Below are 15,431 nucleotides of genomic sequence, written 5' to 3' on the forward strand. Positions count from 1 at the left end.
GAACATTGAGTTCTCTTGCGTACTTGAATGGACAAAAACACACAAAATGATGCAAATTCCAGTTTTGTTGAGTATCCTTGTAAGCACAGCCTTAAATGAGTTAAAAATAGTTAAATGAACGCAAAGAATTGTGTGTGTCAGATCCGCGTCATGTCAAAGTGACAGCAGCCTAATAAACCTGCAGCTGTCTGTGATAAGTGTTAATAAAATAACAAAAAAATCTGAGAAAATCACTCACTGCTCTTGACTGAATAACTTTTGTAGCTTTAATAAGGATGAATCTATATTTAATTTATAATTTATGCAATGAAGACTGTGAAGTGTTTGATAACTTTATTCAATTTCTGTATATTTCCAGTTAGACCTCCTTAATCTTAAAGCACTGTTACATGGGTAAAAAACTGCATTTTAGCTGGGTAGGTAAAAATTTTAAACGTACCGCCTGAAAATAATAAAAACTTAGCATTGAGCCCTGATATATTAAAGGCACAGCTAAATGTGACATTTATTACAATGGGCTTACAGTATGTGAAGATTGTTTTAAGTTCTCTTAAATTAAATGTTGTTACTTTTTTAAAATCCAATAAATGTTCAAATCGATAGCTTTCAATTATACTGTAATGTTGAATGGCTATAATTAATGGCTAAAATTGAGAAAGAAAAACTACTTGTAATAGAGACATCAGTATTGGTATCAGTGATACTGGCCTTCATTCATAGTGCTTAGTAAAAAGATGCCAATAAACAAATATTTAAAATATAGCCTACTGCATGTTGTTTCTACATCATTTTGGACATTAAATTTGAAAGTATTACAACATAAAAATACATTAAAAACTTTAATGTAAGGGCGGTCAATCGTGATAAAATACAGAAATTTTTTTGGATTCCGCGAAAATGAAAAAGGACTTTTTCTGATCAACAGTGAGCGCGAAAGGGGGCAAAACCACCAACATGTTCACCCACCTCATGATACGTTATCCTGCAGATTTAGCCACTGTACAAAAAAAGTTTTTTAATCGACTAAAAGCACTAATAGTTATATATACTTCCAATATATATAGTTATATATATATATATATATATATATATATATATATATATATATATAGTATATAGTATATATTATTATATATAGTATATATATATATATAAACCAAGCCAGGGTATGGAACCGGACCACGGTCCGCTATTTGAAAAGCTAAGAGATGTGATATTTCATACAAACTTGGATTAAAGGTTCAAAAGATGATAGCTGGACACCAATCACTGAGTTAAACATGCAATGTAATTAAGATCATGTGCCTTACAATTGTTTTAAATATCTATTGTTGCATAATGCCTTCTGTTTCACATTGTATACAGGTATAATTGTGCAGCATGTAGGAAGCAGTCTCAATTCTCAATCTAGTCATGGAATAATAGCCACAAAACTCCAATTTTGACATCATGAGATCTTTACCATACAAAAAGCAAATGGCTTCTACAAATGACGTGCAAGACCGCACAACTTTAAATGAAAATACAGAACCAACACAGATATACAGAAATTTGACAGATCAACTTGCTCTATGAAAAACAACACCGGGTCCACAGAATGTTGCATTTAAACCTGAACAACCAGAAGTGCAGAAGTCAAGAAAAGCAGAGAATATTCAGATGAGCCGTTTTCTGTCTCACATCTAGAGGAAAGACATCTGCACCACTGCTTAATTTAGACACTCTCACAATGACAGTCATTTTGGCTCAGGTGATTCAATCACTTGCAGTTATTTTCCATGTGTGTCCAGATTGATTGCCTGTTCGTTTAACAGTCTGTCAGTCCACAAAGCAAAAGGTTTTGAGATATTAAAGATACGCTTTAGTAAAAGGTCTGAAGCGTAATAAACTAAACAGAAGGTGTGCAGTGAAGTCTTCTGAGACATTAAAGAGAAACAGATCTCCAAGATGCAGGGACACATTCATATAAGGTGACGCCTCGTGCTGCTGTACAACACACACACACACACACACACACACACACTTTAAAAACCTGGGTGGGGAAAACCCCCACTTCGATGGAATGGTGGTCTTGGATTACATTAGAGAGACTGTTTGTTTGTTTTAAAATGCACAGAGAGAGAGAGAGAGAGAGAGACAGAGAGAGAGAGAGTGAGTGTGCTGGTTACAAAGTTGTGTGTCTAGTTACTTACACAGAAGTAATGCATGTGCAAGAGAGTGTGTGCGTGAGTTGTTCCGACAGGTGACTTTTACAGAGCCAGAGACTGAGAAGGAAATGTACTGTATGTATTTAATGCAAACGTGCGCACGCACACACACACACAAACACAGTTCCCTGAATCTAAAGGGTATTTTTCACATGGGCATGAAACAGCAAGTCTGCAGTTACAAAAATGTTAACTTGGTTGTAGTGATGCACAGATTTTAACGTTTTGGCCATTACAAAAAGCTGAACATTTTCAGTTAAGGCTGATAATAGATAAATGGCAGATAATAAGTATAAATTGTATCATCTAAATGAAATTCAATTGTTATAAAATGTTACAACTGAATTTAGGCATTACAACATTATAGTATTACAGTTTGAAAAATGGATATTCATTTTAAGGTTTGCCAATTTTAAATTATTAGTGTTTTTAAAAAGAACTTTAAATGAGCATTAGCTGAAGGCAAATGTAATAAGGTAAAAACTAAATTGACAAATAGAGAAAATTAACAATGAAAACACAATTAAATATGCAATATCGGCCAATATAAGAAATGAACAGATTTAAGTAAAAAAAAATACAATTAATAAATATAATTGCTATTATTGACCAATAACCAATATTGGTTGGCGCCATTTATGATTATAATGCACAAACACGCAAAGCACAAGGATATCGAAAGAAGTATGGTCTTATCGGGTAAATAATTGAGTAAACTAAATCCCAAATTATTTTTCCAAATAGAAGGACTATACACCAGAGTGATTCGTTTATGAAATGGGCAGTATTTTCATTTTTGAGTGCAGTCAGACAGGGCAACGCTATAGCAACACAGCTACAACACAGATTTTTACAGTATAGCTGCAGATTGAGCAAGCTGAAGTGACACTCCTGGATAGCTGGTTCTAATCACATAGAGTACATTCAGCCCTCAAAACACCAAACAACATGCTTAACGACAGACATCAACAGAATGACAAAAATACACCATGGCCACCCTCGCTTCTCCATCACTCACTCAGACGTCGTTCGCTCCAAGGAAAGGATTTAAAAAAGTAAAATCACAGGTGACTGTTTGCAAGCCTCGTGTGTGTGTTATGTGTACAGTGCACAGAGCTAGAGCTCCACAGAGGAACCCATGAGATCAGGTGTCGGAGCTGAGCCCACGGAAACACGGACTGTGTCTAACGTTCTATTTTCTGCCTTCCTCGTTTTAAACTCAAGCCCACAAGGTCAGAGGCACAGCGCAGACCATGATGACTTGTCTGCGTGTGTTACACTTTACAGGCCTCGCTGTTGGACAACTCGTTGGGCTGGAAATGTATCTATGGCAGCCAGAACACGTGGCTCAATAACACAAGAAACAGACCACACAGACTGAGACTCTATAACTGCAAATGACAGTTTAGAATTAAAAAACATCTACTTCCTATGAAGTATATTTTTCAAGATCTTATTTCTCATTTTTACTAAACTAGTCATGGAGAAAAGTAGTCAACTTGTTGGCGAAGCACTGTTTACCTCATGTAAAATGACATGTCGCGCAGCATCAGCAGTTTGACGGCCAGCTGGAGAAAGTGTCCCATGCAGCTGAGAAACAAAAGCTTGCATATCTCTATTGATGCTGCTTGTGTTGTCACATCCCACTCACTTATAGTTTATGTTCACCGGACAACATTTGGTTTGTTGGTTTGAGTCTCAGGCAGTTTGTACAGAACCACCCAAAAGTTTGGGGTCATACTTTTTTTTTTTTAATTAATACTTTTATTAAGCAAGGATGCATGAAATTGATCAAAAGTAATAGTAAAGACTAGTAGTGTCACAATATACTGGTATTGATGATAACTGATATTTTAAAAATGAAATAAAGTTATTGTTTTAATTAGGGGTGTCACAATATACCGGTATCGGCGATAACCGTAATATTTCAAATGAATAGTACACGTACAGTATGATAAAATGGCACATAAATTCTCCATCGCTAGTATCTGGTTGACATCCCAACGTACAGTAGGTGTCAGTATTGCACATTCATGCTGGTTGCACATGTAATAAATCTCATCTTTTTTTATTTAATGCCATGTCAGCAATCAGAGCTATCTTCATGGCAAAAAATCTATTACAAAAACACAAATATAATATAAATACAATAAAAACACATGTAATAAAACACAATCAGTCACACACAGCGTGCAGCTGCCGTGTAAATATATATATATTGTACGTTTATTCCAAACATCTTTAGAGAGAAGCCAAAATAGGGCAATGTGAGCATTATGGAGCGCTAAACTCTCACATGTAATTTGTTTCATTCATACTCGACGCAGGAGGGCGTCCCAATATATTCCATTTCAAATTAAAGCTGTTCCTTTGAACTATATTCATCAAAGAATCCTCAAAAAAAGTTTCACAGGTTCCATTGTTATCAACATTGATAATAAAAAGAAATGTTTCTTGATCACCAAATCAGCATATTAGAATGATTTCTGAAGGATCATGTGTCACTGAAGACTGGAGTAATGATGCTGAAAATTCAGCTTTGCCATCACAAGAATAAATTAAACTTCAAAATATATTACAATAGAAAAGTTATTTTGAATTGTAATCATTTTTAAACACTATTACTGATAGTGGTGATCATAAGACTTGGTGAGCATAGACTTTAAAATCTTACCGACCTGTGATCATGATCTGTGACTAGTCAACATAGACTCAAGAAAGAATCAACAAGTGTTGAAACTAATAGGTAAAGTCCTCAGTTCTTTTCTAAAGGTCCAGTGTTGACAGATAAGAGGAAGTGAGTGGACTAAACACTAAGTGCGACACACCACATCACTCAATGCCTTTAAAAGCTGCAAATCTCTTTAGGAAAGCAAAGTGATGACAGTGCCATCTACTGTTTGATAGCTTTATCCAAACGACATGCCATTTTACATGATCTGCTGCTGTCTGACTTGCTTTTGTTCTTTCCCCCTTCATGATTGTTTTCATTGTTCATTTCTTAAAAGAACAGTTTACACAAAAACGTAAATGTTGTCATCATTTACTCACCCTCATGTCATTTTGGTTTGGTTACCACCTGCATTCTTTAAAAAAATATATATTGTGTCCCGCAGAAGAAATAAATAAGTACAGGTTTAGAATGACATGAGGGTGAGTAAATGATGACAGAATATTAATTTTTGGGTGACTCATTCCTTTTAATCACTGACACATCAGCATGGCTACATTTTTAGCAATGCATTTTTATACTCGCTACAAATTCTCTTTACAAAAAAAGTGGAAAATTATATGGCTATAATGTCCATAAATAACTATGCAAAACATCAGAATGTAGTAGTCAACGCATTCTTCCTCAGACTTTCAAGACTCATTTTTGCAAATTTGACAAACCCTCATCTACGTCAGCCAGCTAAACATTATCCTGATAACAAATCAGCAGCCCAATGTAGAATACATCACAGAACACCAAACGTTTAATAGTCTGCATGGCTGGCATAAAATTAGCCCAAAAAGACCAGTGACTGCAGCCTATGAACAGGTCTATGAAATGTTCACCTTTTTTGAGTCACACAGTAACACTTGAGGTTGGGGAGATTTAATACTGAAATGTTTTAGAGATCAACTTGATATTCTGCAAATGAACAGCCCTAGATTTGCATCCTTCAACACTTACTGATGTATGTTCCCTCTCTACTTACGGATTGTGAGTGGCACTTAGGGCTGCCCCCGACGGACAAGTATAGCCTTTTAACACTGAATGAAAACTCAGTTTTTCAGAGGTCAGAACACAAACAAAATATATATATATACACATTATAAAAAAAACGAATAAATATAAAATAAAGCAACAAACTGAAACACTAAAACAATATGGACAATTAGGCAACAGCCTACCTGACTAACCCTCTCAATTGTTTTACTCTGATTTTAATCTTTGCATATTATGAGAAAGGAACACGAGTTTGTCAACGTTGTCGAGGAGAAGTGAGCTCCGTGTCTTGCTCACAATGATGCCAGCCTTTGCGAAAATGTGTGGTGATGGCACAGATGTGGAAGTTAAAAGTTTAACAAAGTTAAATCAAGTTAAACGTGTTGTGCGGTAAGCGTGGTACTGATTTAACTTCCACAATCCGCAAAAACACTTGCGCCTAATATTGGTAATGACCATGAAAAGTGGTTATTAGCTAACGTTAGACTTCTAACGTGTATAATAAGTCATGTTTGAGGTCACACATCTTTTTGTGGTCATTCTTTACCCTGTCGAAATGTTCCCACACTTTGGATTTTCTGCTCGACATCTTGCCGCGTGGACCAGATATGTTCACCATCTGTCACTGTGTGACTTCGCCAATTCATGTGAAGTTTTTTTCAGCGACTAACCGACTAATTAAAATTTAGTCGACCAAGCATCTTCTCGTCGACTAACGTTCAGTCAACTATTAGGGGGCAGCCCTACTACTTTCTATATGGACTTGGATCTCTGTAACAGCTCTGTACCCTGTCTAGTCAACTTTTTTCAATATGCATTAAACATTATTAATAACACATTATTTAACAAATACACATCAACTGCCAATGTACAGCAACAAAACATTATGTAAAGATACATATTTTGGCTACCTTGCAATCTCATAGCCAGATTATTATATTTCATGATTGATTATTGTTGTCCTCATGCACATGACTGTTGCTAGGCTACCATGAACCTCATCTTTACTAAAGCATTACTGCATTAGCCCATCACATAACTCACGACACACACCATCTCTGTGACCTTTGAAGGAGTGACCCCTGGAGTGAGTGAGATGCTTTGATCCCTTCCCATAATCCTTACTGAGCATTCTGCAGGGGGCAAAGGTCATTGGAAATGCTTTTAGTCACTCCTTCTACCACAAATGAATAGATTTATCTGAAGCCAATAACTTAAATAACGCATCAAAAGTGTTATCTACAGGCAATGTAGTGACAGTCTGGCAAGAGAACGATTGTATTTTGCATTCATTTATGACGAGAGGTAAACAGAGTAGGCCTCTGTGGGAGGGCGGTTACCTCGGCAACAGCCACTCAGACGCACTCTACAAATACTAAATCAACCTGTTTGACCACTGGACCCACTGATATGGACTCAAAGGTTATTTGGTCAAATAAGTCAGTCTCTTTAAACAAACCACGTTTGCAGCAGTGAAAACGAGCTACATTGCAGTTCTGAGAGGGCTGCACAATCACGATTTTTAATTTGATAATTAAATGTAACTACTGTTTTACAAGTCATGACAAACATCATATTGTACGTACAAAACTGACTCAAAGCAGTGCTTTTAATGATTACTTATATATATATTTATATTACTTATGTTTGAACCAGAAACTGATTCAGAAGAAGAAGAGGAAGAGCGAATTAGACAGGCTCGTCTAAAAGTCACTGTATCAGAATGGTAATGTGTTTTATGTATCGCTCTCTACAACGTTGGACACAGTGATAATTGATGTGATTAGCCTTTAGCTTGACTACGTTATCAAACAGCTAATAATGTGTTGCTAATGTTACACAAACCATGTTCCCGTTCGCATCTCAGAGTCAGACAGCAGCCTTCTAACAGTCAACATCCTTACAAACGCTTTGAACATCATAGAACGTCAGTGGAGGGAAGCCGGGTTATAACACTCACGTTGACGGGATTGGTTACATGTTTGTGACGGTAGGAAACAGATACGGTTTCAAACCACGTTTTTGAAACTCTTTTTGGTTCACTGTAGTTAAGGAGAAAATATTCAGCACTAGCAATGGTGTTGACTGATGAATTTGCACATGGTTTGTCTTAAAGCATATTAAACACACCACATTGACATAAACAAAATGAAAAACTTTTCTTTAACAGTCGTAGTTTAGATGCTTGTTTAACTCTAAAGGAAGCAGAGGAAAAAGCAAGTCAGAGCAATGGACAAATGTAAGGCACATGACTGCACACACACCCACGTTTCACTCCATTACACACACTCCACAAAAACAAGCTTGGCCAACTGAATAAACCTGTAAGCTCCAGCTTCAGCTCTGATCACTTGTGCTCTCTGTGAAACAGACAGATTTCTGCACGTATCTTTGTATACGTATCTCTTTGTATAATTCTGAGACTGCCAGCAACAGCACCACAATTCTCAGGCAAGCTTTGGGGGACAAAACATTTGATATGACTCTGCATCTCTTTGTTTTACCGTGCAGGTCTCGTTGTCTCCTCCAGAAACGGAGGGTGATTCAACAGAAACATATCAATATTACAGTGAAATCAACAGTATTTGCATATTATTCACTAGTGGATTTTGGAAAGAATGTCAGATCTGCACTTGTAAACAGTACGAGTATTCACCCTAAACAAGCACAGACAAGTCGAGATGTACAACTCTACTATCTGACATTTTACAATCTTCCTGAAAAGTTTAACAAAGTCAGTTCAAATAAATCACACTGCACTTACTACTTCTGCAGTGTGCAGCATGTACTATACTAATTTGCCAAACACAATACCATTTAAAAGTTAAAGGACAGTCATTTTTTACTTTATTATAACTTTATTTATAACTTAATTAACTTTCATTCAGCAAGGAAACATTAAATTGGTAATATTTCAAATAATGCTATCGTTTTGTAAATTCTTCATGGAAAAAAAATTATCACGATTTCCACCAAAATATTAAGCAGCACAACTGTTTTCAAAACTGATAAGAAATGTTTCTTGAGCACCAAATCAGCATATTAGAAAGATTTCTGAAGGATCATGTGACACTGAAGACTGGAGTAATGATGCTGAAAATTCAGCTTTGCCATTACAGGAATAAAGTACATTTTAAAATATATTAAAATAGAAAAACATAATTTTTTTAATTATAATGATATTTCACAATATTACTGTTTTACTCTACTTTTCATCAAATAAATGCAGTCTTGGTGAGCAGAAAATCTTAAGGCCATGACTAGACAACGTGCCTAACCCTTTAAAACATTCACTACACAAATATGAACTTTTAATAATATTCCAACTCATTTACTTTGAGCCTTCTGCAATTTATCTTTTATAATCATGGAACAGCTACTATAGCAAAAAAAGCTGCATAATCAAAATGCGGCTGTATCAAAGCACCTGTCAACATCTTTAAGGTATGAAAATACAATAAATCAGCTTGTCTCGCTAAATTTTTTATTCTACTACATATTTTCATAAAAACATTTCTAGCCATAAATTCACCTGTTAATTTATTATCAATAAGACATCCCAAATAATTTACAACATTCTTTGATTCTATTACAATATCCCTGTCTTCATCCTTACTTAATCTCCCTCTAGAAGTAAAAAGAATGGCCTCAGAAACATTCATTATCCAAACCCCAACTGGACAATTTCTTGTAACTGAAAAGACATTTTATCCTACAGGAACCCTTTATTTTGACGAAACACTAAAATTTCTGCATAATCAGCTTAAAGAAAAAGTTTATCTGAACTTTAAAATGAAGATGTTCATATACCTTAAAGACTCAGATTTAAGATCATTAATTTATAAAAGGAAAAATAAAGGACCTAAAATACAATCTTGAGGAACTTCTCTATGGCAGCATAGGGGTAGCGATATTCAATTTGAAATGTAATATGAAGATACTTGCAATTGCATTTTCATTCAATGCCCCGCAACGAATGTAGCGAAATTCAATGCGGAATTGAAAACGCAATCTGAGCTGATCAATCCTTGCATCAAGGCGGGGCCAGGTTTTGGAAACATGGCGGCGGCAGAGCTATTAAGAGCGAGGCATTTACTGGCAGAACGAAGTGTAGCAAGAACAGAGAAATGTTAATGTTCCTGAAGATTATGTGCGTCCATCAGTAATAGAAGCAGTACATAATTAGAACCATAGATAATTATGTTTAGAGCGTCTCGCAGAGAACACACCTGGCGCTCGAGCTTCTTATCATGAGCGTGGTCGTGTGTCTGCTGAAGTGCTGAAACAGCCGCGGCGCCACGAGTGAGCGGTGCTTTTCAACAGGTTACTTTACTCTCCGAAATAATCTTAGACAAGCTGTCCGAGATTATTGCTTGCTCTATCAGTAAGGTTGTATGTTTCTATTTATAACATCTTTTTGCAGCGCTCAGCAATGTAGCCAAACACAGACATATGTGTTGATTTCTTGCCCGCAATGGCCAATCAGATGCATTTAAGTTAGAATCCATGCACCGCTCAAAATGCCAGGGTTTTTGTTCAGTGCTGAATTGCCACAGCCATTTAACCCTGTAGCCCAAGACTGGTTGCCCACTGAAGCGAAGCAGGGTTGAGCCCAGTCAGTACCTGATGGGAAACCTCCTGGGAAAACTAGGTTGCTGCTGGAAGAGGTGTTAGTGAGGCCAGCAGGGGGTGCTCACCCTGTGGTCTGTGTGGGCACTAATGCCCCAGTATAGTGATGTGGACACTATACTGTAACATGCACCATCCTTCGGATGAGAAGTTAAAATGAGGTCCTGACTCTCTGTGGTCATTAAAATTCCCATGGCACTTCTCGTCAAGAGTAGTGGTTTAACCCCGGTATCCTGGTCAAATCCCCTCCATTAGCCCTTATCAATCATGGTCTCCTAATCATCCCCATCCACTGAATTGGCTCGATCACTCTCTCTCCTCTCCACCTATAGCTGGTGTGTGGTGAGCACACTGGCGCCGTTGTACTGTGGCTGCAATCGCATCATCAAAGTGAATGCTGAACACTGGTGGTGGTTGAGGAGAGATTCCCTGATATGATTGTAAAGCGCTTTGGGTGTACAGTAGTAGGCTACATATGAAAGCGCTATTTAAATGCCTCATTCATTCATTCAATTCTGCATGCTGGCAAATCCTCTGATTATAACAAAGTGTAACTATACAAGGTATTGATGAATGTCTCAGGACAAAAAGAGACACGAGTACAACGGTCCCTTCACTGCTCCGATTACGCTTTCTCCACTCCTCATCACACATGGAATTGATCACGAATGAGTAATAAAAGTCTCATATACAAAAGTCTTTGATTACTTTCATGTATTAAAAAACTAAAATACCCATCGAGTTCCTTCACACACACACACACAAAAAAAAAAAATTGTATAAAAAGAGTAGGCTATAAGCAGACACACTCTGTCAGTTCCAAGCTAGACTCAAAACACATCTCTTTGACCTAGCATACACATAACACATTATAGACTTCTATATTTCAATGTTAGGCTGCATAGATCAGGTCAGCTGGAACCGGGAACACTTCCCATAAATCCTGATGTACTTGTTACATCATAAGAAGAATGGCGTCTACGCTAATATTAGTCTCTCTGTTTATCCCGAGGTTTACCGCTGTCCGCTGGATCCAGGCTGCGACGTCAATGCAGTCCTGAAGTGTCAACTAGTCTCTCCCCTGTGAAGGCCTCCTAAGGCCCTCAAGTTAATAACTAATGATCGTTGCGACGGAAGTGAATCAATCAAACTAACTTTAGCTTCGACAATAACTTTATTCTAGAGCTGCTATAAAGCCAAAACAATCTCTGTTACTTTAATTTCCTATTATTACTGCAAAGCCACTTTGGAACAATCTACATTGTTAAAAGCGCTATATAAATGAAGATGACTTGACTATAAAATATCGTAAAAATTACATGACGCCATCTTAGAACCAACCAACACGAACAAGTTTCCGATTCAATCGCACATTTAAATACAGTTGACATTCCAGAAATTTAAACTAAATTTGTATTCAGATTGTGAATGGGTATTTGGGTAATAAAGAGAAAGCAAGAGAAGCCCTTCCCTTTATAACCACTAAGGCTGTCAATCTCTAAAGCGCAAGCTCACTAAATTCTGCACTCTTGCGAAAACTCCTTAATTGTACAATGAATCTCTTATTTACATTGTGTTTTCACTATGTTGGTTAAAAAAAATGAATTAATGCGTTTTAAGTGATGTTGGGGTTAGGGTTAGGGTTTGCGCATTCTTCTGACTAACTTACTGTCTTGTAGGGCTGGGTAAAAAAATATCGATTTCTCGATTCTCATTTTTACGAACCGATATCGATTCTTAAAGGGGTCATATAATGCGATTTCTTGTTTTCCTTTTTCTTTATTGTGTTATGTAGCTGTTTGTGCATGTATAAGATCTGCAGAGTTACAAAGCTCAGTCTCAAACCTAAAGAGATATTCTTTGTAGAAGTTAAGGCTCAGCCACACCGTCCTAAAACGCTTCGTTCAAACACGCCCCCACAAATCTACGTCAGTGTGTGGGGGCAGAGTTTCATAACACCGCCCAAATGTATACGCAGAGAAAGGAAGCATAACTTTTATTCTCTGTTTTATTGTTGCCGCCGGCGCCGCCGTGTCGTGAAGATGCTGTGTTTTTTCACTACTTTGTTTGGCCTTCCAAAAGAGGACACAATTATAAAACAGTGGTTACGCTTTATTTATAACATTGTTCCAGAACAGTACAACTAATATTCGACTGTGTGCTGCGCATTTTTCGGGGGACTGTTTCCAGAACCTGGGAGAGTACATGCACCGGCAGTGCACAAAGGCTGATTCAAAAAAGTGTGGCAATTCCTTCTTTGCAAGTACAGTCTGGTGTTTCTGACTCACAGCCTGCATGTATGTTTTCATATTTTAAGAATTTGCTACTAACTATTCAAACGTGAGCTTTGAGCAGTATAAAGTAGCCCTTGCTTGTCGTTTCTACGATCACAGATGCAGACATAGTTTTATGTTTACATTCTGTTCTTTTCCCAGTAGCGCGACGCGGCGCGACTCGTAAAAAGAAGTCATTATAATCAGTAATTATGTCCCCAATGAAATAAAACCTTACCAATCTGATAAGTTCTGGTCCAGTCGTGCTAGCAAAGTTGATCGATCAGCTTGGTCATCTGCATTTTGCGGATCAGATTCGGGCTCGAATTGACATTATCCCCTGTCATTATTGCTTTGGGAGCTGATGTTCCAAATATGGTAAGGGGCGTGACATTTCCATCCCTCGCTTAAGGTATTCGGGCCAATCACAATGTACTGGATCGCTGGCCAATCAGAGCACACCGCGCTTTTCAGAACGATGAGCTTTGTAAAAATCTACACGTTTCAGAAAGGTGGGGCATAGAAGAGCAATAATAAATGTACAGTATGTGTAAAATAATGACTTTTTTTAAATCTAAAACCACGTAAACACATTGCATTAAACCAAATACACAAAATAATGTTCTTTTTAGAACCATCATATGACCCCTTTAAATCCCAAGAATCGATTAGTCTATCCTTTTTTCAGTTGATGAATGAAGGGAACATTGTAGTGCGCCTCCCATACAACAAATTCCAATAATCTTTGTGCTTCGTTACTTTATGAAACAAAGTCTCAGATTTCACATTACGTCCATTTTATTATGAAATTCAAAAACTAATTACCGTTTTGGCATGGTTTAATGTGGCGTGACAGATTGCTGTAGCGCCTCAGTTCAGGAGAAGCAGCAGCACAGAGTGCACGTGAACTGATCATCTCCACCGCTTTAATACCAGTTACAGCGCAAAATAAACATGAATGAACATCTGAAGGTATGTTCAAATACAGTACAACTTACCTAAATCTGTATCATGTCACATGTAATGGCTAAATCAATGTTTCAACTGCGGAAAAACAGTCAATAAAACAGTTTGTAAAGATATTGTCACATGTCACATACATTTACCGCAGAAAAACCATATTCGGTGACCATAAACTTTTAGTCAGATAGAAAAATGAAATCTAGAAAGGAGCATTTTGATAAATATATGCACCACATTACACATTCATTATAATTTTTTATTGTTCTTCAATATTTAATGCACGTGTGAATAAATCCATCAAGTTTTAACAGCCACCATTTAAATGTTTATATTTCAAAATACTAATTGGAGTATTTGAGAAATATGATTATGTAATTGTAAAGTTAGTGTTATAACTTTATTATTATAAAAAACATCCTTGAGTGTAATTTGTGTTTGTATACAAATCAGTTAGGCTAATTTTAACCTTCAATGTACAGTTTACAGCATTAGTTGAGAGATTTCTTTTCCCACAATTTTGCCATGTAGCCTACTGTATCTGATGTATATACAAAAATGTATCGATATTCAAAATCGAATCGTGAAATTTGGGTCAATACCTAGCCCTACTGACTAGCACTTCTGATAGGCCATTGCGTTCATGCGCTAATTAGATATGATTGTGACTGGCTACAATGCTTAATGCTTGTAAAAACATGTTGTAATTAGAAACCTTATATGCTTAAAATGGAGAAGTTTTCCGTGTACAGACAAAACCATTGTCAAAACGATCCCCATTCACATGAATCCACGAAAACGGACTAAAAACGCTGTATTCTGCTGCCAGGCAATTAGATGGTGATGAAACACTATAGACTGAACATGTAATACGCATGTGCATGACGTCATTGTCTTCAGAGATTCGCGTTTTTGTTGTTTACACTAGACTGTTTTCAAAAACTTGCCCTTTGAAACCCGTTTTCAAAAGTTTGCGTTTTCAGGCACCCAAAACCCGTTTTCGTGTAAACGAAAGGCCAAAACGCATTCAAAGTTTAACGTTATTAGTTGAAAATGGTGTAGTGTAAACAGCCCCTCAGAGAGCACTCAAACAAACAGGAACGAAAGCATTTAAAAAGCAGCATCTATCAGTGGGTATCGAAAATACCCGGTACTACTGGTACTGCAGAAACGCTGGCACCGTAAATTTTTTTTTTAGTACAGTGTGCCGTCTTGACTTCTTTGCTCTCTTTCATCAATTCCACTTGGAATCTTGTGCACAATGGAAAAGCCAAATTAGAGAGATCTCTCTCACTGTTGGACCGATACCGATTCAACATGATCAATTGGCCGAACTTCCACCGATGTAAGCCTGACTAGAGCCGACGTGTGGAAAACACCAGAAAATTTGCCTGACCGATGCTCACCAATGGCCTCACGACCGACCGTCGGCTTGGTGTGTGACGGCCCTTACAGACACTGCCAAAGAGAGGAAAAGTACTGCAATCTCCAGAGGGATGAACAATACACAATGATTTACACAAACAATAAATATTATTCTAATAAAGCCAACAAAACACTAGCATTCTGATGAGTACTGTTCATATTTGACCTCAGAAAAACATTAAATTTACAGCAAAGGCTGTATGCTTATTCTTATGTAAGGCTGTA

At 37.1% G+C, this 15,431-nt stretch overlaps 1 protein-coding gene across 2 annotated transcripts in view; it reads right to left on the bottom strand.

The window, feature by feature from the left end:
- ppp2r5eb (protein phosphatase 2, regulatory subunit B', epsilon isoform b) overlaps positions 1-15,431 on the bottom strand; it is a 34,957-nt gene that overhangs the window by 15,401 nt on the left and 4,125 nt on the right. Inside the window, exon 1 of one of the 2 annotated variants that reach the window (XM_084092245.1) lies at positions 4,886-5,051. The exons of the other annotated variant lie outside the window; for it this stretch is intronic. Coding sequence (XP_083948371.1) covers positions 4,886-4,895 — 10 coding nt within the window. The 5' untranslated portion in view covers positions 4,896-5,051. Of the gene's footprint in view, positions 1-4,885; positions 5,052-15,431 lie in introns of those variants that run through there. 2 annotated transcript variants of the gene reach the window in all.

This window comes from Abramis brama, assembly GCF_963993115.1.
Source record: "Abramis brama genome assembly, chromosome: 19".
NCBI classification, from domain to species: domain Eukaryota; kingdom Metazoa; phylum Chordata; class Actinopteri; order Cypriniformes; family Leuciscidae; genus Abramis; species Abramis brama.